General features: G+C 40.8%; 1 protein-coding gene across 4 annotated transcripts in view; it reads right to left on the reverse strand.

Annotated features, from left to right (window-relative positions):
* The window catches only part of LOC130916566 (filamin-C-like), a 50,564-nt gene that overhangs the window by 9,706 nt on the left and 17,706 nt on the right, over window positions 1-23,152 (reverse strand). For 2 of the 4 annotated variants that reach the window (XM_057837382.1, XM_057837381.1), the window contains exons 4-36: window positions 21,973-22,123; window positions 21,480-21,598; window positions 21,334-21,411; window positions 21,076-21,238; window positions 20,651-20,851; window positions 20,404-20,511; window positions 19,710-19,847; window positions 19,441-19,567; window positions 19,217-19,353; window positions 16,906-17,099; window positions 16,720-16,833; window positions 16,401-16,544; window positions 15,104-15,227; window positions 14,726-14,886; window positions 14,543-14,633; window positions 13,378-13,547; window positions 13,177-13,294; window positions 12,206-12,468; window positions 11,268-11,865; window positions 9,726-9,899; window positions 8,353-8,515; window positions 6,638-6,966; window positions 6,434-6,557; window positions 4,991-5,147; window positions 4,704-4,893; window positions 4,248-4,271; window positions 3,929-4,170; window positions 2,428-2,527; window positions 2,216-2,356; window positions 1,531-1,659; window positions 635-808; window positions 393-557; window positions 13-216 (exon numbers count right to left, since the gene is read on the reverse strand). In XM_057837382.1, coding sequence (XP_057693365.1) covers window positions 13-216; window positions 393-557; window positions 635-808; window positions 1,531-1,659; window positions 2,216-2,356; window positions 2,428-2,527; window positions 3,929-4,170; window positions 4,248-4,271; window positions 4,704-4,893; window positions 4,991-5,147; window positions 6,434-6,557; window positions 6,638-6,966; window positions 8,353-8,515; window positions 9,726-9,899; window positions 11,268-11,865; window positions 12,206-12,468; window positions 13,177-13,294; window positions 13,378-13,547; window positions 14,543-14,633; window positions 14,726-14,886; window positions 15,104-15,227; window positions 16,401-16,544; window positions 16,720-16,833; window positions 16,906-17,099; window positions 19,217-19,353; window positions 19,441-19,567; window positions 19,710-19,847; window positions 20,404-20,511; window positions 20,651-20,851; window positions 21,076-21,238; window positions 21,334-21,411; window positions 21,480-21,598; window positions 21,973-22,123 — 5,515 coding nt within the window. The remainder of the gene's footprint in view (window positions 1-12; window positions 217-392; window positions 558-634; window positions 809-1,530; window positions 1,660-2,215; window positions 2,357-2,427; window positions 2,528-3,928; window positions 4,171-4,247; window positions 4,272-4,703; window positions 4,894-4,990; window positions 5,148-6,433; window positions 6,558-6,637; window positions 6,967-8,352; window positions 8,516-9,725; window positions 9,900-11,267; window positions 11,866-12,205; window positions 12,469-13,176; window positions 13,295-13,377; window positions 13,548-14,542; window positions 14,634-14,725; window positions 14,887-15,103; window positions 15,228-16,400; window positions 16,545-16,719; window positions 16,834-16,905; window positions 17,100-19,216; window positions 19,354-19,440; window positions 19,568-19,709; window positions 19,848-20,403; window positions 20,512-20,650; window positions 20,852-21,075; window positions 21,239-21,333; window positions 21,412-21,479; window positions 21,599-21,972; window positions 22,124-23,152) is intronic. The other 2 variants (XM_057837384.1, XM_057837383.1) reach the window with 1 other exon arrangement.

Raw genomic sequence — 23,152 nt, forward strand, 5'->3', positions numbered from 1 at the left:
CGTGAAGTGTACCGGCATTCCTGGTATCAACAAAGAATTCGGCCATCTCAAATGTGTGTGCCTCCACAAGGCCCTTGCCGAAAGCTTTAACCCGGCTGGCCTCTCCGATCTCTGATTGCCCGACCATGATCTTGAAAGGGCTATTGGCCACATGTACGCCGTTCTTCCTCACACTGACTTCGTGTTCGCCTACTTCTTTAGGGGTAAATGAGATACCTGAAGGAGAAATGAGGTAAGTTAAGATGTTACATGCAGTATACTAACATTCAGGACAATTTAATTTCTGCCTTTCCAAATAGAGCGCGCACGGGCCTAATTATCAGATCGCAAGCTGTTTAATACAGCGCTTGCAGTTGCTGTATAAATAAAATTGAGCTGAGATGTGTTCTCACCAAGGTGTCTGTTGGGCAACCTCTTGAGCAGGCAGGGTTCTTCATTGCCTGAGGGCGCTCTGATGCTGGCACTGAGAGAGCTCAGGTCTGTTTCAGCGATCTTGAGCGACACATCAGCGGCAGTACCCACGTTCAGCTGGGACGTTCTGGTAATGGTGTCATCCCCTTGGTGAGACAAAGGAGGGTTTTTTTTTTTTTAGATATTTGACCAACACTTGACTTGAAGTGAGCAATTTCCTCACCGGTGATCTTGGCAACAAAGGGGCTGCCAGGAATGTGCTTGTTGTCAAATTTGACAATGATGTTGTAGTCTCCGGGTGCTGTGGGCAGGTAGGACACAGTGCAGGTGCCGTCTTTGTTGTCCTTGCAGGTGATCTCTGCCTTAGATGGGCCCTCCACAGCCAGGGAGAGACCACCTAATACACAAAACCAATCAGTCATTTTCTGTCTTGCATCCCTTTGTGAAAACATTAACTCAAGTGTTATCGGTTTACGACCTAAATTCTGTCATTTGTTCCATGTAGTTATTTTGATTCATTCATAACAGAAAATTGTTTTCATTTCATACCATTTCTACCGGTTCGCACTGTCACCCAAGATTGTGGACATTGAGATGAAATTGGATAGGATTCTAACAGTCACCCTGGCCCATGTTAATTGAACTACATTAGCCATAGAACTGTTTCTTTAACAATCATTTAAAAAATGTACATCAACGGGCAAGCTCTTGATGACATCAGTATTTATTTGTCCTCTAACTGGTTGATCAGAGCAAATTGTGTTACAGTAAAGTTTGACGAACAAAATACGTCAATAATGGCAACCAAAACATCTGCGCCAGTTTTGTTCTTTTGGTCAGGCAAAGCAAAACATGTCACAGCCATTTTCAATGAGCAAAAAAATGGCAACAACAGTGTCAGCTTTTTTCACTCCTTCAACTGGTTGTAAGAGGAAAACCTGTTACAGCCACGCTCAAATACGATTGGTACTAAATTTACTAAACAGCATGTTATGGTATATCTGTTTACATTGAAATTTTTTTAATGCTCCAGATGATATATGTTGCACAGTTGTGTGCTGTCATTTTGTCTTTATGTTTAGTATTGATAGTTGTGGTATGATCCTTATTGTATTGTACCTTCTCCTGCATTCTTGGTGACCACAGTAAAGGTGGCAGCTTTGTTGACCATGCCATAACTTAAGCCCGGACCATAGGCTGACACCACTCCACTGTTCACAGCATCCACAAAGAACTGTAGAGGGCTTCCTGTCATGAGAAAAATGATTGTGTTGAAATTTGCATTTGTTAATTGCAGTAATGAGAAATACCTTATTAAATGCTGTTTGCTAGCAGTACTCATGTTAACAAAGGCATGAAATTGTTTGTAACAATTGATGCATGAACAATTAACACTATCAGTATGTCTTCATTAACGGTTGTTTTATCTCATGCTAATCCATATTAATGAATACAGGTTTGCCACTTATATTAGGTGAGGCAAAATTATGTTTATAATTAAATTCCCAAATTAGGAGCTATTCTCATGTACATATTTACTTCTCCCTTCCATATTTCTCCAATTCAAACCATCCTAACAATTCAGTTAAGACAAGTGGTTTCGCTTATTTCTTTAAAGGTATCACTCAGATTCCCTGAATTTCTAAATACATTTTCACAGTAAATGTCTCACTATAAGAGACACTTAAATTGAAGAATGATTGAATTCAGTCTGTTTACCATTTGGATCCAAAACCCATTCTCAAAGTAAAATAACAGCTCATAAAATTGCATTTTAATGTAGTATAAGGTGATTTTTCTGGACCTGGAATGTGGTTGCCATCATATTTGATGTCCATCTCATGTAGGCCTTTCTCAGTTGGTTGGTACTTGATGGTGATGGTGCCATCTTTATTATCTGTGATATGTGGCCTTGCCGTTTTGCCTGAAGGCATTCGGACCTCGCCTAAGAATGACAGAGAATTAGGTTGGCACGTAAGTTGAAGGTGTTAGGTTTTCCTATTTTGCACAAGGCACCTGATATTTCTCCTTGCTGCGGTGTGAAAGGCACAAGGAAGTTGACCGGTCTGAAGAGTGGATCCACAGTGTCACGAGGAGCAACAGGTTCATTTGAGGCCTTTCAGACACAAAAAATATAAATAGGATTTGTGCAAAGGGTTTGGGTATATTGTTTTTAAATCCATCTATTATTAAAGATGTTGCAATGTATATCTACCCCCTCTTGTTGGACTTTCAGCTTTTTGTATAAATATATATTTTAAAAAAAACAACAACAAAAAAACGACCATGATAAATTATCTAAAAACTTGTTCCTTTTTCAAAGTGTCCTGTGTAACCCATACAACTCTGTTGAATATTTTTTAATTTATCTTTTAGATTTTAGATTTAGAACTACAGGACAAAAACAAACAATTGAAATAATGGGGTTGAAAAATCTTGTCAGATATTGTGGCGGACTGAGTGCTAATGTGACTGATCATTATTCCCTCATCCTTCTCTCAATCCCTGTTTCAAAATCTCCTGAACACATGCTTATTAATGCACTATGTTCCCATGAAACCAAGGTGGCAGGATTATGCTTTACCCCGTAGTCACACCAGATACAGAATGCTTACACTCTTGTCACATCAAAAACGCCGGATCCGATCTGTCACCTCTCTCTTTTCTTGCTTTATTCTTATAATTCATATTAAAAGAATGTACGTATTCATAAATAATTTTCTGGTTTTGGACATCCGAAAATACTTTTTCATCATCCATATTACACTGTCATGTGCATGCAAAACATCTTTCGAATGCTGTGTTTAACCCTGGCCCCATTACGTAAAGAACAGTTCAACGTAATTTTATTTAGAGCGAGAGAGAACGTCCGCTGCAGTGCATGCTGTGCTTCACTGGATTATTGTGTTTTGCTTGTGGCAACCGGTAAAAAAAAAAGTTTTGCATACCGTCTCCGACTGCCAGAGCAGCGACGCAACGGAGACACAATGCACGGGCTGTGTAACTACATACAGTAATTATAATGCCTGCAAATTGGATCCGCAAGTGGACGGTAACCGGATGGAAGCTGGGTCGTATGCTGTGTAATACCGGGGTTACGGCTGTATTTCTTGAGTTCTGACTGGGTCCTTAGTCAAGATAGAGGAAATAATGACCAATTCAAAATAACAGTCCTGTGTAAGCCTAAAAGAACTTCCAAAAACATTTTGGTTGTTATCAATGGGCACTTTTAAATGCTTGCAGATTACAATGATATGAGTTTGGACCTGTCTAGATAATTCTGCACAGCCACATCTCGTTTACAATATATAAGGGTGCACACTTTGGTAAACACATTTTTTACAGAAGTTATTATTCACTTCCCTTCTCAAAAGGAAAAAAAAACAGGTTATAGACACCATTAGGGGAAGAAAAGGTTTTTGTCGGTCTGGCTGTCGATTGATTGATCGGTTGGTTGATCAGTTCTTATTGCTGTTTACCACTATATTCACAATTATTCAGCATTTGGTGTACCCACCACCACATGAAAGGGGCTCTTGGGGATGTTCTGCCCTCCGAATCGAATGGTGATCACGTATTTGCCAGGTTCGGGAGCCGTGTAGTAAATGTCAAACGTCCCGTCGTGATTCTCCACCACATCCATGTCCAGCTCCATCCCTTGTGGCGTTAACACCTTACACGTCACCTTGCCCTTACCAGCAGCTTTCGCGTCCACCGTGATCACAGTATCCTCTGAGGTCTGCAGCTTTTGAAGACCCGCTGTTTGGGAGGGAGGGAGACAATTATTTTGGAAGGTTTTCTTACAATTCCATAGATGAAGATGAAAGATTACTTACATACACCATGTCCTCCTATGGACACTGCAAAGTAAAAAGATCATGGAGGTAAATTACTTTAACAAAACTATCTGTTTCTGTTTACTCTGTCCATATTACTCTTCATCTTTTGATTTTTTTAAAATTCATTTTATAATGATAGATAAAATGATGAACTGAATGAATAAAATAAAAAGTTTTATGCCTCCTATTTGTTACCACAGAATTCTATTAGAAGTACTACTGTAGAGCAACATAGAATGAAAGAATGTTGTATGTTCAGTTTGTCTTGTTGCACTGTGTGTGTCAAGGTGTTAGTTGTTTGAGTAGGTCACAAATGAAAGCTCATTCTTAATAATGCCAAGGGCTACCAGTTTGATTCACATCCAGGATTTTCAACTATCGTGGTTTGGTCTGGAATACAGACAATATAATTAACTATTGTTAAATGACGTAACAACGAATCAGTGGATTTACCTGTGACCCGACACTTGCTGGCATCTCCTGTAGGATTCGACTGAATCCGGTAGGGGGAGTACGGAATCTCATCGCCTCCATATTTGATGGTGATGGTGTACGGGCCGATAGAGTCAGGTACATAGGACACGGTGTAAGTGCCATCTCTGTTGTCCTGGATGCTTGCATTCTTTGGCTTGCCCTCAGGGTCCTGTCAATAAAAGGTATAAGGTTACGCGATGAAAGTTGAAGTGAAAATAAATTGAGAGGTACATTAGACATTACATGAGTATGTTAGGTTGACTGACCAGAATTTGCACAGTGAGCAGCCCCTCGCCGGCATCGCGAGCATCAATGGTGAACTCCACAGGGAGGCTGGCTGACACGCCTTTGCTGTCCAGACCCGGCCCGCTGGCTCGCACCTTACTGGCGTCGTGCCCAGGCTGAGACATCACTTTGAATGGGCTATTGATAGCACAGATAAGATTAATCTATCCAGCTCTGCTTGATAATAGTGGACAGACTATTGTTCCCTTGCTACTTGGAGGTTCAACAGTTTGCCCCCGCTTTTTCACATATCAAGAAAATGATTTTTAGGGGGATTTGCAAAGGGAGCCGAATCAAATCACTTAATTTTTATTACAAACAAAATTCTCAATGCATTACTCATTGAATAATCATGATGCTATCTAGTCAGATACTCGGCAATATTTTTTTCCTTCTGGAATTGGTGCAACTTTCCAGATTTATTGTAGTTTGCAGTTTGCGGTGTCTATTAGCTTGCCGTGATTGTCAACAATGTATGCGTAATGTTTTCGCATTTCACACCGTACCGCTTATTTTCTGAACAAGTTGTGAACAAGTGCGAAAGACATTTTGAACAGAATGGGGGACATTAATGCCACCCATTAGGGACATATTGACTGCAGCATGATAAACTGAAAAGTATAAAGAGTATATTTTTAATTAAATCAATACATGTATTGCTTAATTAAACCAAATTTTATTGGTTGAAAATATTTAATATATATAATTAGGGCTGTCAAAATTATCGCGTTAACAGGCGTAAATTATTTTTTTAAATTAATCACGTTAAAATATTTGACGCAATTAACACACATGCCCCGCTCCAACAGATTAAAATGACAGAGCAGTGCAACGCCAACTTGTTACTTGTGTTTTTTGGAGTTTTGTCGCTCTCTGTTGGCGCTTGAGTGCGACTGATTTTATGGGCCTCAGCACCCATGAGCATTGTGTAATTATTGACATCAATAATGGCAGGCTACTAGTTTATTTTTTGATTGAAAATTTTACCAATTTTATTAAAACAAAAACATTAAGAGGGGTTTTAATATAAAATTTCTATAACTTGTACTAACATTTATCTTGTAAGAACTACAAGTCTTTCTATCCATGGATCGCTTTAACAGAATGTTAATAATGTTAATGCCATCTTGTTGATTTATTGTTATAATAAGCAAATGCAGTACTTATGTAGAGTAATTTGAACGTATATATCCATCTTGTGTCTTATCTTTCCATTCCAACAATAATTTACAGAAAAATATGGCATATTTTATAGATGGTTTGAATTGCGATTAATTACGATTAATTACAATAAATTAATTGTTAAGCTGTAATTAACTCAATTAAAAATTTTAATCGTTTGACAGCCCTAATGTGTATAGATATGTACAGTATGTGTCATGATAGAGGTTGTCATAAATGGTTTGGTGCCTAAGTATACATACCTATGTGGGACCTCCTGGTCTGCATATTTGACTGCCACAGTGTACGGTCCATCTTGAGCTGGGGTGTAGTGAACCGTGTGGGTTCCATCACCATTGTTTTTAACTCCCACTGGCTCCATGGTACCTTTACATAAGTGTTACATAATGTACTGTACATGAAAAGTTACAATGAAACAAAACACATTCAAAGGATTACAACGTTACCTGTTGGCCCAAAGAGTTTGACATCCAATGCAGCTTGTCCGGCCTGAGTGCAGTCCACAGTGAACGTTTGAGGGATGTGCGCTCTCACTCCTGAACCCAGGCCAGGACCGGAGCACTTGACTTTGCTGGGGTCAACGGGGTCCTTGACTGGCACCTTGAAGGGACTACCGGGGATGGGGTGGCCGCCATAATTGATGTTGACGTCATAGTCGCCAGGAGTGAAGGGGACATACTCCACACTGCAGCTTCCATCTTTATTGTCTTTACATGATATTTTGGCCTCAGAAGCTCCCTCAATGGTCAGGCCCAAGCCTCCAGTTCCAGCACCCCTGAAAAAAATTGAGAAATATTTCAACTTCAACAAAACCATGGGGTCTCCACACTTATTTTCAAGTCAAAGGATTCAAGGGCCACTTTGACATAAACATTTAATTCATGAAAAATACTTAACTAGTGCTTCAAAAATATTGTTTATACATATGCATACAGTGTGTATTTAACTCTAGTAAAACTATATACATACACACAACCAACCAGTGCAAGCAGTAGTAGTAATAGTGGTAGTAGTGGTGGTCATTGTAGTTGTTGAGGAAGACTACTCAAAAACTCTGGACAATACCAAAACAGACACAATTGACTAATACAGTGTTTTTCGACTAATGTGCTGCAGCACACAAATGTGCCGTGAGAGATTGTCAGGTGTGCTGCGAGAAATTATCCAATATTGCATTTTTATTTATTTTTTTCGTCGTCGGGCGGAGTTGCAGAAAGAAGGAAGGACTAGGTTGAAGGTTTCGGTTGTGTACAAATGAGTGAGGTATTGCTCGTGTCGCGTTCAAGAACTGCTAGGATTTCTAGCCACCTTGCTGTCTGCGACAATGTGGACCCCAGAACGTCTAGTGTATGTGATTGGATTAGACTTGTCAAGTGTCGATATACACGAAAGTGTTCTTTCTATTTTATCCATATGTGATGACCGTCAATCCTCCCCCTGTGTTTTATTCCGACACACTGTCGAGGACAGCAAGGTGGCCGATGGCTAGAAATCAGAGCAGTTCTTGAATGTGACACGAGCAGCTATCAAACAGCGTCATGGTGCCAAACATGCTTAAACGTCATCTCCAAACTAAACACCCGTCGCTTCAAAACAAATCGATGGACTATTTCGTTAACCTTTGTGAAAACACAGAGAAACAGATAACTTTTTTAAGAAAAACTACACAGGTAAATGAGAAATCCCTCAAAACCAGTTACCTTGTTGCTGAACTTCTTGCTAAATTCAAAAAGTCTCATGCTGTGGCAGCGAAATTAATACTATCTGCCTGCAAAGTATTTGTCAGCGAGATGCTCGGCCCTGATGCGGTTAAAAACATTGCTAAAGTCCCTCTGTCTGATAAGTCTGAGCTTTTCAAGCCTAACTGCGATAAAAAAAAATAAAAATAAAAACAGAGAGACAAAGAGCTGTTGAAGAAGAGCTTCGTGTGCGCCTTTCTTCAATTCCAACCAGGATATTGGCTTTGTGTTAATCTAAACAGGCTCAAGTCACACTGAGTTAGAATAAATATTCAGAAATTATTGGATAATTAAATATACTGTACAGGAAGTAATTTTAGAACATTTTTGGTTTGTGGTGTGCAGCGACATTTTCAATGAAAACGAACCGTGACTCAGAAAAGGTTGAAAAACACTGGACTAATAAACAATCTTGCCAATACCTGGTCTCCACAGTAAAGCAGTTTGGCTTGTTGGTTATTCCTCCCTCCAGACCAGGTCCATAGGCCCTCACCCGGGTGGGATCGCATCCTTCCATTACTGACACTCTGAAGGGACTCTTGGGTACAGGTACGTCATCATAAAGTACCTCGATCAGATGCATGCCTGTAAGCAAGCACTTTGAATTAGTCGTGTTTGAGAAAAAAAACATGCATTTTTGCTTCAGGCATGTTTTCATTATGGCCCACAATTAGAAAGGTGTCATGTACCGTCAAATGGAAACTTAACAGCATCAAATGTGCTTTATGCTCAAAATTTTGTGATTTGTTTTTTTTTCATAAATCCTCTTTTATTCTGTTACTGCATCATCTCTGTGCTTGGTGTTAAAGAATTCTATTAATAACCCTTGTCAAGTTTCTACTGTATGGCAGGTGCGCTAGCAGCCTTGAGCACACATACCTGCCTGGTTAAAAGCTTCTGTTCCAGAACAGACTATTTATAAATCAGAGCCTGCCTGGCTGCCTGCTCTCTGGCCCTCACATCATTGCAGCACTGCATCATTCTGTATTTATACCCTCCCCAAATCTCTCACATTGACTTTTCCCACTCTCGCTTTCCCCAGTAGTGCACTGAATCAACACCTGTTACTCATTTTATTTTATTCTTTGATATAGTTTCTGTTTGATGAAATCGGAAGTTGGCATTGTAGTCGGACAAGACCACCTTCCATGAATCAGTGTTAACTATTGTACCCAATTTGGAAAGATGGCTGGATGCGTAGCTCATATGTGTGACCACATGCAACTCTTTTTGACCAACAAGTAGGCTCTTTACATTTACTCTAAGTAATGTTCATCTGTTTGTGCTGCACATCATCAAACTTGTTTACTCAGTGGAAGGTTGACATGTGCTTGGTATGAGTAAGTACAAGCAGACCTAATGAATGTGAATTTGGCCAGGGAGATCTGAGATGTGAAATGGCCACTTGGCCACTTTTTTTCCACCCAGGTACCTCTATCTCTACGAAAACTAGTCTACCAAAACCTTTTGCAGGCACAAAAATACATTTGAATTGCATTTTATGCTGGAATGCACTGGTGCAGTGTTAAAAATAGAACCCCGCACAGTATATCACTCTGATATGGCCACTGTAGAGCATCTTATCAACATACCATGGAAAACCACTGTGACAACCTGGTGAAATGTAATACAGTAGTCAGAGGCTTTAGGTCAATATATTATGACTCAAACATGGAGGAATGTGTTGGCATAAGAAAGATTGGCAGTTTATAAATGGGCGGGCACATTCCTATTTTAGACAATTTAAAAATGACCACATGGTAATAAATCATCATTTGTGTCCTTGTGCTCTTACCATCTTCAAAGGGCGTGTACTCCACTCTATAGGTGCCGTCACCTTTGTCGGTGATGTAGCCTTCTGTGGTGGTGCCCGAGGGGTTAACAATGCGAGCCTTCACGTGATTTCCTCCAACCTTGTTTAGAGCCCGGGCGTCCACAATAAAATGGGTAGTGACTTCTCTAAGGACTCCTGGGAACAAAGCGGCTCTTAACATGATTTGTCATTCGCTATTCAAGCCCTTTGTCAAAGCAAAGCCCTTCTGGTATTTATCTCTCATAAGCCCATCCTCACCACTTTCAAGATGACATACAAAACTAGTAAATCAATATCTTAATACGGTAATACGCAATGCCTTTTTTTGTCATGGCTAATATATTTTGTTTCAGCGAAATGTAAGAAGCAAAAATAGCAACACTGAATGTTTGACATTTTGCTTGATGAATTTTTCCCAAGCAAAAACATGTCTCTAATAAATGATGTGGGTTTATTTATTCTAGGGCTACAGCTATCGAATATTTTAGTAGTCGATTAATCGATGGACTAATAAGTTCGAATAATCGAGTAATCGGATAAGGAACATGAAAAATTAAAATACCTGAGCGGAGCCTCAAACTGTATATATATTTTTTTTTTAATATTTTTTTTTTTGAAAAATGAGGATCTATGGACAACAAAAGAACAATTGTCTAACTTACATAGAAACAGTCCGCTAGCTTAAATGCTATAAAATCCTAAAGCTTTTTTTACAATGCTCATAACAAATAGTTCTCATATTCCCACAAAAAAAACGGCTAAAAATACATATATACTAAATTATGAATGCATTAAAAAACATTAGCTCAAACAAAAACTTAGCTTTCGTTGGTCTTAACAGGTAGCAGTTGGATTTAGCCATGTGTAAAGAGCCAGACCAGTGGGCAGTATATCCACCCTAATCAATAAAACTAAATGCAAACACTTTCATAATAAACCATTACAAGGCCACTTTAATTAAACGACTACTCGAAGCAACAAAATTTAATCCGAATATATTTTTCTAATCGAAAACTCGAGTTAATTGATTATTCGTTGCAGCACTAATTTATTCCATCTATTTTCTCATGTGTCTCATTAGAGTTGCTCGGGAGGTGAGAGGGTGTGCTGCACTCTTGACTTGACTGCACTCTTGACCAGTCCCTTGCAGGGCAAATACCTCTGTGTTCACAATTATTAAGCAAGTGGCAAATTTTGAACATCCATATACACACATCCATAATTTCCAACTCTATAAACATGAATATTATTGGATGTAAGCATATCAGGTTATGCGCATTTGTGTAACAGGGTTAGGGTGGGTGGCTCATGGAAATCAACACTCTTTAGCAAGGTGTGCATAATTATTGGGCAGATTCTTCTCCTTGGGAAAAACTACTAAAAATGTAACAGCATATCTGATGTTAGTCCATACCCAAAATTCGCCATGCTCATAACTCATTTAAAATTAGTGGATGCACTCATAAGTCAATCTATCGCTGCATTTATTTTTTTAAGACATCAACTGTTCTTATTGCATTTTACCTCGAGGCTCTACTCCAGGCCCGTAGACGTGCACCCCACTGGTGTCCACAGAGGGGTCCACTTGCAGAACCTTGGGGAAGTGGGGGATCATATGACCCCCATATTTGATGGTAATGGTGTGCGCGCCATGGAACGGTGGGATGTATGTGACGGAGAACGTTCCCTCTGCCGTTTTCTGGATGTGCACTTCAGCCTTCGCCCCGGTGTCCGAGATAATTTCGATGCTAAGCTCGGCATCGCCAGCCCGTGTGCAGTCCACGGTGAAGGTGGCCGACTCACCCGCCTTGGCCCTTTCCAAGCCTGGACCACTGGCCGTGACCTTGCTGGGATCAAAGGCTGGTCGCACTGCTGCCTTGAAAGGAGAGCCCGGGATGTGCTGCTCCGCGAACAGAATGTTGATGTTGTACTCTCCAGCTTCGGTGGGCAAGTAGGCTACTGAGCATGTTCCGTCGCCATTGTCTTGGCACTCAATTTTGGCCTCACAAGGACCCTCCACTGTCAGGCCTAGTCCACCTGCTCCCGCTCCCTTTGTGTCGATAGTGAATGGAGCCGGTTTGCCTACAATACCGCCCTGAAGTCCAGGGCCAAATGCTCGGACCTATGACACAAAAAAAAAATCGAGTCAAACATGAGTAGGTTAGTTAATATTTTATACATGGGGAATTTCCAATATATTATGGTTAATCTTTCCTGTCTTTGCCACAGATTTGTCATTTGACTTTAAGTGCATAGACCATGATGCTATGTGATAATTTTCCTTTTATAACTGGCACTAAGGAAATCTTTAAAAGTGTGTTCAAAAAACTTTAATGTCTTCGAAGCACGTTCATATGATCTCTCTGGGCCAGACTTTCACATATTGGTGGCTGTGGACCGCATTCTCAGCATTAAACAAATGTTCACTGTAATGGTTCAAGAGCACTTTCATGAACAGTTACCTTTGAGGGATCAGCAGGCATCACAGCTTCCAACCCAAAGGGGCTTCCCATGACGGGGTTTCCATCATAGCTGACATCCACCTTGTATTGCCCCTCCTCCGGGGGGATGTACTTCACATTGTGAATGCCTTTGGCTTTGTCCGATTCCAGCTTGCACGGAATTGGTCGGCCGGTGGGTGAGGTCATCTTCACGCCTACATTGCCCTGCCCGCCGGCACCCTTTGTGTTCACTGTGAATTCTTGGTCCCGTCCCACTTCCACTTCTGGAACAAAAAAAAAACATTAACCTTTAATGCGGTACTTATATTTAAATGGCATTTTTTTGTACAGTTTGCAACGCAGCTTTAGGTGGAAGCTAACCTACTTCCACGGGCAACATAGAAACACCCATCTCCCTGTACACGGACGAAGGGCCTATTGTCGTCTTGAGTTGCAGCTGCTGTTATCAGACAATCGGATGAACTTTGGGTCATATCCCCATGAGTTCAGACTCTTATAATGATGTTGTACATTAAGGTCAAGATATATAGCATATAAATGATGATGCGTAAAGTAGAATTTCATGTTTGTTGTGTAGTAAGAGAAGCACTTCCAGTCACGAACACATGTTAAAAGGTTTTTCATATGTCTTAGTTACTTTTTGTTACAATTGATACGGACAAGCCCGAGCTGAGGTGCAAGCACCCAATCTTATCGACGTTACATCCCGGCTCCAGACAAACAGTATGCAATATGTACTTAGGTGGTTAGAGCTCTTGTCAATTTCCTGTTGCGTCAGACAACTTCCACGGCTGTCTGTTGGAGTTGTAGTGCATATATTTCAAGCTAAAAAGTCTCATCGTATCTCTTTCTAAACTTTGGAGCTAAGATTTGACCTTCTGTCTTCTGACTTCCAACTGCACAAGAATTTGTTGCTCCATTCACGCAGGAAACATCTGTGTGAATTTTAGACAATAGCAGATTGCACTTACTGGTGTCTAAACCCTCAACTTTGACTTTTCCAATGTTCAGCTGCGGAGCCACTGTGATATGGAAGGGGCTTTTGGGGATGGGATCCCCTCCATGAGTGACCGTGATTGCCATGTTGCCCTGGAAAAATGAAAGGGGGAACCATCATGGTGAGTAAATTCTGCATCTAGATCAAATGAAAATGGACTTAAAAGCTAGCGCACCTGTTGAAGAGCGGTGTATTTGACTGTGTAGGAGTAATCATGGTTATCGATTATCTCAAAGTCACGGACGACCTCTCCTGGGCCTGAGGCTGCGAAGCGCACTTCTGGCTTGGCTTTGCCTGCTCCTTTTGTATAGATTGTAAAGTGGGTTGGCGTGCCCACCTCCACTCCTGCAATCACACGCATGTTTTTGTCAGTTCAACCAATGCTGCTCAGATGTAGCAGTGGGTGGGTGCATTCAATTGCCGAACCTTAAAGTGACAATCGTACTCAATCTGTATTAGTAAACATATACCATAGATACTTATATAGAAAATGACTGGTAAAGGTAATGCTTATTCAATTCTTGGTATTCAACCCTGTAATGTAAATTCAGAGCTTTATATCCGATTATATCATTTGTGTTTGAAGATTCTTGATGTAAACACAACTCATTTATGGAGTTTCAGCCTTGAACTATTTTCCAAACTTTTTTGGAAAGTTTTTCATTATTGATTATTACTTTTCTATTACTGGTATTATTTTTCATTATTACTTGGCCTAAGCTTTTTAGCTCGTGAGGTCGCTGTTGGCTAGTGCCGAAAGGTGTAGCATGGAAAGCCTCACTATGACCAGGCAGGATGTAATTCCAGCCAGTGGAAGCTCAAACTGGGTATAATTGTGTATAGTTAAAGTGGAAGGATTAGTTTGCGTGAGAAAAATGTTGGGCAAAATAGTATCCATTTTTCTGTGGGGTGTGGTTCCACACATTCAGCAGAGGTGTTATAAGACAAAGCGAAAATGTCATGATTATGATTTTAAGTCTATTTGGGTTGTTGTTTTTTTTCTGTTAAATTTTGCAGATTAGTAAATTTATCATTCATCAATGAACCAAGAACAAGGTTAAGGAAATATGAAATAAAAAACATACAGACTAAAAATTCAAAAATTTATGGTAAATCCCAAGCTTTCAGGTGACTTTATCACTCTCTATTTATGTCGTCTTTATGTCATGTAGTCATCAGCAGAAAATATTAATAATCAATATTAAGTTGAAGATACAGTGCCTAGTTCCAAATGCAAGCAGTTAATCAGCAGTTAAGTAAATGCTCAAGTAAGGTAAAGATTTGAGTCGCGTAGTCAAACATTTGTACTTAGTTATATTTCTTTCACCCACGATACAAACCTGTCTTGTTGAGTCCAGGGCCTTCTGCCCTCACCTTTCCAGCATCATGAGAGGGATCAACTTTGACTTTGAATGGACTGATGGGAATTTCCTGACAAAAGGGAACGGTGAGAAAATTCATTAATAATAGAAAAAAAACTTCCTATCTTCAAAGGTGATGTTACATAACAACCTTAATCTTACCTGGTCAGCAAAGAGCACCATGATGGTGTAGCGACCTGCTCCCGGGGGAGTGTACTTGACAGTAAAGGTGTCATTGTCATTCTTGATGATGTCAAAGTCGATGTCTGCCTCGGCAGGGCCAACCACCCCTGGGGCACACTTGATTCCTATGCTGATGTCACCTAACATTGCATAGCAGTAAGAATAGTTTAAAAAAGAATGATCCAAATCAGAGGCTATGATAAAAAAAAAAAAACTTTCAAGTATATTCCTGGCTTTGACTCAGTTTTATGTTCCAGTAATACAAAATCCTTCTCAACATTCACAGATCTCCTTTCATTGGGACTTACCTGAACTGTCAAGTGTTTTTATAACCATCATTTTCTCATGCGCGCTTACCTTGACCAGCCTCACTGCAGTCCACAGTGAAGTATGTTGGCTCATTAGCCTTGAGGCCCGTCTTCTCCACTCCGGGCCCATAGACCTTGACCCTGTCTGGATGACAACCCTCTCCGACCTGCACCTAATGAATTCACAGTGTACTTGAGCAACCTAGGAGTGGTGGGCTGAAATAGGACGGCTGCAGGACTTCGTTAATTGACCTTTTCATCATAACGTCACACATGCAGTGCGTCTGGTTGGCAAGAGTGTATGGCAAACACTCTTAAAATCTAACAGCTTGATAGAATATGTATAGGGAATATGTATAGGGAATATGTATGGGGATATTTGTGTTTTATCTTTTCATCATAGAGATCTCGAAAACACCTCATTCCAAGTTATCTAAAAGTATGTGTTCTTATTCACATATCTCTAATCAGATTTTAACTAGATGGAGTGATTTTGTAGGTATCTATAACTAAAATTGCATTTCAGATACTTCCTACATGAATACACATCACTGATTCTTCTGCAATTGTTGCAGATATCCATAATTCATTCGCAGATTAACTGCGTTCTATATGCTGTTATTGAAATGAGACACTCCATACACAAATTAAGGAAAAAATGGATTGTCATTTGTCACTATGCAGATACTTTACTTTTTGAGGTGGTAAAACTGTAATACAGAAAAGGACAAGCCACAACTGTTTGACAAATATCCTTAGTAAAACTTCAAGCTACAGTATTAAATATCCTTAGTAAAATCTCGAACTACAGTATTAAAAATGTAACATTTTCACAGATGTTACAGATGTACACTAAAACGTATTTTTTAAATCATGAATCCTGTTTCCACCTTTACATGTCATTTGACCAAGAAAGAGTGTTTTCAGAAAACAAGGAGAAATAGTTTGAATAATGATTTTAGACTTTTTCTTTAGTGCTGTACTTTGAAAAGGTTCATCGAAGAGAAGAGCTAAATTGCTTGGAAAGGGATCAAATGCTGACCGTAATTCAGATTCCAGCTAGTATCCTGGAAGGTGACTTAAAAATTGCAGTGGTAGAAAAATGTAGCGATTACTTAACATGATCGTTGTGCCCAATGTTCACAAATATTATGAGACGTTCCATATAATGGTAATTATCTATATGCGCTTTAGTCATCGTTACGTTTGAAATAATTGTTAGTCATCACTTTTTGCCCCACGGAAGTACTATTGCACATGTTTACAAACAGGATTGAAAAGGTCTACAACATTGAATTCTGCAAGTCTACATAGAGTTTGTCTGAGTACAGCTTCATGCGTCTTACCCTAAAGGGGCTGTTGGGCACATTTACACCACTCCAGGCGATGATGATGGTGTGTTTAATAGGCTTGGTGGGAGTATAAGTGCACAGATATGTTCCATCGCCTTTGTCATTGACTTTGATGTTGATTGTGCAGCCTTCGGCATCCTATGTGGTTGCAAAAGCAAGTCAACCCTGAACCTGTTCTTATAAACTGTATATGGTGCATCCAAGGGATTCACCAAAGTCAGACATTCAAGCAGTTTTATTGGGTCAATGGGCAAAGTATAACTATATACTATGTTCAAGGGACTTGTAATAGAAAATGATGTTTTTTTAATACCTGGGCATAGATGGAGAGTGGACCCTTCCCAGCCATGCGTGCATCAATAGTAAATTCAGTTGGCTTGTTTACAGTAACGCCATTTGGCTGCAGGCCCGGCCCAAAGGCTTTCACCTGAACATTTCAATGTATTCATTAAAGACCCCAATCACTGGTGTTATGTCTTTGTTACCCTAGAGTTGCTACCTTCTCTGGGAAGGTGTCATTGGCAGCAGGGAGGATATGGGCCATGAAGGGGCTGTCCTTGATGTCCTCGTCATCACAAATTACATGGACAGCGTAGTCGCCAGGTTCAGTGGGCCAGTAGCGGACATCGCAGGAGCCATCACCCTTGTCGTCACACTCGATCTTAGCCTGAGAGGGTCCTTCGATGGAGAAGCCTTCACCATAACAGAGAGGAATATTTTCAATTGCCCGATTCAATAATGGTGAAGTCCCACTATATCACAGTTTGCACCACAGCTATATCACATATTTTTGAGGCAAAAGCTGATACCATGTTGCGCCAAGAAGAACCAGATACGGTCACCAAACAGTAACAATCAGTATTTCTTCAGAGTATGAGTGTTGTTATGTCGCTAGTGCTACTCTCTATGAGTTAAGATAGCAGGTAATGGTTTACCACTAAATTAGTAGTTTCCCTTCTCTTGAAAGCGAGAGAGTGAGAACAGGCATCGATGAATACTATTATAAGATATTTAAATGTTTCAGTCAGTGTTTAAAATGAGGGAAGCTTTTAAAACGATCTCCAAGAGGTTTTTGTCATGCAGTCTTTCTGGAGCGCATGTTTTCATGAATGGCTCTAGATTCTAGATACAGTGGGGCAAATAAGTATTTAGTCAACCACTAATTGTGCAAGTTCTCCCACTTGAAAATACTAGAGAGGCCTGTAATTGTCAACATGGATAAACCTCAACCATGAGAGACTGAATGTGGAAAAAAAACAGAAAATCACATTGTTTGATTTTTTAAAGAATTTATTTGCAAATCATAGTAGAAAATAAGTGTTTGGTCAATACCAAAAGTTCATCTCAATACTTTGTTATGTACCCTTTGGTGGCAATAACGGAGGCCAAACGTTTTCTGTAACTCTTCACAAGCTTTTCACACATTGTTGCTGGTATTTTTGCCCATTCCTCCATGCAGATCTCCTCTAGAGCAGTGATGTTTTGGGGCTGTCGTTGGGCGACTTTCAACTCCCTCCACAGATTTTCTATGGGGTTGAGATCTGGAGACTGGCTAGGCCACTCCAGGACCTTGAAATGCTTCTTACGAAGCCACACCTGTGTTGCCCTGGCTGTGTGTTTAGAATCATTGTCATGCTGAAAGACCCAGCCACGTCTCATCGTCAATGCCCTTGCTGATGGAAGGAGATTTTCACTCAAAATCTCTCGATACATGGCCCCATTCATTCTTTCCTTTACACAGATCAGTCGTCCTGGTCCCTTTGCAGAAAAACAGCCCCAAAGCATGATGTTTCCACCCCAATGCTTCACAGTGGGTATGGTGTTCTTCAGATGCAATTCAGTATTCTTTCATCTCCAAACACGAGAACCTGTGTTTCTACCAAAAAGTTCTATTTTGGTTTCATCTGACCATAACACATTCTCGCAGTCCTCTTCTGGTTTATCCAAATGCTCTCTAGCGAACCGCAGACGGGCCTGGACGTGTATCTTCTTCAGCAGGGGGACACGTCTGGCAGTGCAGGATTTGAGTCCCTGTCGGCGCATTGTGTTACTGATAGTAGCCTTTGTTACTGTGGTCCCAGCTCTCTGTAGGTCATTCACTAGTTCCCCCCGTGTGGTTCTGGGATTTTTGCTCACCGTTCTTGTTATCATTTTGACGCCACGGGGTGAGATCTGCATGGAGCCCCAGATCGAGGGAGATTATCAGTGGTCTTGTATGTATTCCATTTTCTAATATTTCTCCCACAGTTGATTTCTTTACACCAAGCATTTTACCTATTGCAGATTCAGTCTTCCCAGCCTGGTGCAGGTCTACAATGTTGTCTCTGGTGTCTTTTGACAGCTCTTTGGTCTTGGCCAAAGTGGAGTTTGGAGTGTGACTGACTGAGATTGTGGACAGGTGTCTTTTATACCGATAATGCGTTAAACAGGTGCCATTATTACAGGTAACGAGTGGAGCCTCGTTAGACCTCATTAGAAGAAGTTAGACCTCTTTAACAGCCAGAAATCTTGCTTGTTTGTTGGTGACCAAATACTGATTTTCCACTCTAATTTGGAAATAAATTCTATAAAAATCAAACAACGTGATTTTTTTGCCCCCCCCCCCCACACACACACACACAGTCCATCTCTCATGGTTGAGATTTACCCAAGTTGACAATTACAGGCCTCTCTAATCTTTTCAAGTAGGAGAACTTGCAAAATTGGTGGTTGACAACATACTTATTAGCCCCACAGTACCTAATGTCTTTTGTTCCATGTCATAAATGAGAATCCCCTGTAAAGTTGTCTTGAATGTGGTCCAGACTTACCCAGAGTCCCAACATCTGTGCCGATGGCCTCAACCACAAAGTCAGCAGATTTTCCCACCATCCCTGTCTTCAGACCAGGACCCCAAGCCCTCACCTTCTGGAAACCTGCCTCCGGTCCTACCTCTACTTCAAATGGACTGCAAAAATTTATTACACAAGTATGTGAACATTATTGTATTTGTTTCATTGTTTGTGATGGCCAGAATGTAGTTTTTGAGTTTTACCTGCGAGGGATGGGCTGATTTCCCCACATTATGCTGACTGTATATTTACCCGGTTTGAGGGGGTAATACTCGCACTCATACACTCCATTTCCTGTATCTCGCACTTTCACTTGTTCCTGCACCCCAGCTGAGAAAAACAAAGCAAATTGGATTATCATCAAGACAACATACAGTATATTTTATGCACGTATGCATTTGCTTGGCCAAGCCAGGATGAGAAAAGTAATCCAAAAAAGGAGGAGTAAAGATGAAAAGGCTGTCTGACTCACTGGGCCCTTTGACCGAGACGTTCAATGTTCCACTGCCAGCTCCCTTGGTGAAAACTTTGAAGTCTGCAACCTCCTTTACTCTCACACCCTTAGGCTGAAGGCCTCTGCCGGTAGCTCTGCAGGCGTTTGGATTGATGGCTGAGAGGAATACCAACAAGTATTGAGTAAGAAAGTATTTTGTTACCCAGAGAAAACTGATGTTGGCTCAAGTGTTAGTAGCAGAATATTCAACTGGGATTCCTTACAGATTAAAAACAAAAAAACAACTGTAAATGAAAAAGATGCAGCCTTTAATTCGATACTGTACCCTGACGTTTTAAAGTCATACCAAGCTGAATTTTGACAACGTTTGTCAGACAAACAGTAAATGTTTGCAGGCGCTGACAGAATGCCGGCAGATGCAAATATGTGGCGCTTGCAGCAAACGGGCAGGTGAAAGTTCAACAAAGTAGAGAAAAAGGCAAAACTGGCAAATTGATGCTAATGAACATTGCGTCAGTGCTCACTTTAAAACTAAACTATCAAGCTGGCAGGCCGCAGAAAGTTGGACCAAGCACTACACTGCACCATGCACCCCCAATATTGTGAAAGCTTCCTAGGCACAGAGAATGTTTCTTTTGAAGGAGAAGAGTGGGGGCGGGGGGCATTTGAGCTGAGTGCTGAGCCAAGGCTCATCCCAATGGGCTATACTAACTTGGCCGAACAGGTTTTTTAGGTGGGGGCCCTTTAGTTCCAGGAGGAGTGAGCACTGACTGAGGGATTATCTGCAATGGCGCCCCCATGGGAGGAGCAACAGGAGGTGCTAGAAATGACAGATAAGAAGGGTTATGGTCTAAGGTTGAAGGCCTAAGGAAATAAAACCGTGTTGAAAAGATCACCCTGACTTTTTCCAATGTGATGAGACATCCTGTTGTCTAAAAGAAAAATAACACATGGCTCACCTTCTGCGATGTTGACAGGGAATGGGCTCTTTGGGATCTCTTGGCCGCCAAACAGCACATGGATGGCATGAGGACCCTCAATCACAGGGCGATAGGTACATCGGAACACACTGTCGCCTTTGTTTTCCAGAATGATTTCCACTGTGTCATTTTTACCCTGTGGATCAACAATGACCACGCTGATGTCGCCATTGCCAGCACCTTGTTGACAAGGAGAAAAATTAGTCTCAGTTGGACCACGCAGTCAGTTGTTTATGGTCAGTTTTCAGTGAATGGAAAGCCACAACTCACAGAGAATATGTTCATAAGAATGCCTTAAGGCTAATGTATTCCTCACTTTTACTTCTTGTGTAATAAATTTGGTATTATGCATGTAATGCTCTCATTCCAAAGTCTGCAAATTTAACTAAATTTGACTTTCTTACCGGCTGTGAAGATGTCAAAATAAGTGGGTTTGTTGGCTATGTTGCCTGTGCGTTCTAGACCGGGTCCCCTGGCATGCACTTTACTGGGGTCACCCATGTCCTTTGCCACATTCACTGAATAGGGGCTCTTGTCAATGTCCTGGCCAGCAAATAACACCTTAACCTGAGATTTAAGTGAGATAATAAAAGAAAATTTTAAGAAAAACGATCTTATAGGGATATCTTAATTGGATGATGGGAAGGCTGTTTTTTTCTAACCTTGTGAAGACCTTCAACTTTAGGAATATAAGTGACTGTGTAGGTTCGGTTTTTGTCTTTGTTAGGTTTCACCTTGGCCTGCAGAAAAAAGGGACGAATAAAAGAATTCAATTCAGAAATATCCTGGCATGGTATAACCAACTTACCTCTTCTTTGTGTCCCTCGGGATCCTCCACATAGACTAGGACCTCACCACTGCCCGCTTCAATAGTATCCACAGTGAAAACAGCAGGGTGAAGCACCTTGTTACCATGAGGCTCAATACCTGCAAAGAAAATAATAGCACCATTCATACATCTTGTTTTACAAGGAAGTACTTGTCCCCACACTGTTTTGATGTCAACTACAAACAAGTCAATGCTTTGACAGGAAACCTTGAGAGCTGTGTGTTATGTATGAATATCCCTAGTTTATGAAGCATCTACTATAACCTGGTCAGTCTAAATGGTGGATCCCACATATGCTAGGCCATCTCAAGGTTTCCTATTTTTCACAAGATGGGGTTTGGGGTTTATCCTTTCCCTTTTGGTGGGTGTTAAGGTCAGGGGATGTCAAAAATGTTGTCAACTGTGGTTCTGTGATGCCCTTCAAGACGTTGTGAACAAAGGCTATATGAATAAATGTGGCTTGACTTCCCACCTGGTCCATAGGCTTTGGCCTTGTGAGGGAATAGCTGTTTGGGTTTGAGAGGGGCTCCTGGCTTCAGCTTGGCTTTGGGGAACTGTGACAGGTAGGTCATCACAGAGTGCTCATCTACATCTGGATCCACTATCTCTTCAGGTGCAATAACCTAAAGTGCAAACAACACATCAACAATATAAGTGCAAAATTGGATAATACATTTCAGCCACCACAATCAATAGCATTTAGAGCAAATAGTGTCTAACACTTTTCTAATAACCATGGTGTATATGGATTTGACAGAAAATAAACATATCTATTAGCACCTCTACTTACTCCTCTCATGCTTCTAGCACTTTGTCAATCATTCACTGGCACAAAGCAATGCATCAAGCTGGATATATTTAACCCTGGTTCTGCAGGGTTAAGGATTGTTGCCTTCCATAAGCCAGCCACGGGGATTTATACTTATCCAGACCTCTCCCACATCTCCTTAACACTAGCGCAATGGAATCTAGCACACCCCCCACTCCCAACCGTCAGGGCCATGACATCCACCCTCTAGCTATCTGGCCAGCGCTTATCCTCATGGCGATTAGCTAGTGTGCAACTAAACAACCTGCACAGTGAGCAGTGGAACAGCAGGGGTCATTAAAAAGGGATGGAATGGAAGAATGCAACCTTGCTCTGATTACATCGTTATTCCGAGGGACACAGATTACATCTTTGTTTCAGAGCCTGCTTGGAAGGTGTTTAAAGGTCTCTAAAAGCACCAAAATAAAACTGTAAAGTCTTTGAAACCACAATAAAGCATTCTCTGCTTGTAAAAACTTTCATTTTAAAATGAGACCAGCTTTTAAGAGTTTGGGGATAATTGGTGTTCTTATTTTTTTTATCTTCAGTGCATAAAACAGAACAAGCAAAAGTCTTAAGGCAACACCTTGTTTGTTCTATCCCTCCTTCTACACGGTCCGGCTTTGCTCTAGTTTACAGTGTTTCCCCGCTGTATTGTGGTTCATTGCTCTGCTTTTGCACACATTTTAAGTGATCATTTTTCAAAAATATTATAAGCAAATCTATATTAAAAGTTGGACATCTTCAGTATAGTACTAGATATTGCCAGAAAAAGAAAAAATATACAGTACCTTGAACCTGAACCTTTTATCTGTTTCACAGCAGCGATTTCCCAGATACTAGC

Source organism: Corythoichthys intestinalis, chromosome 5 (genome assembly GCF_030265065.1).
Source record: "Corythoichthys intestinalis isolate RoL2023-P3 chromosome 5, ASM3026506v1, whole genome shotgun sequence".
NCBI lineage: Eukaryota > Metazoa > Chordata > Actinopteri > Syngnathiformes > Syngnathidae > Corythoichthys > Corythoichthys intestinalis.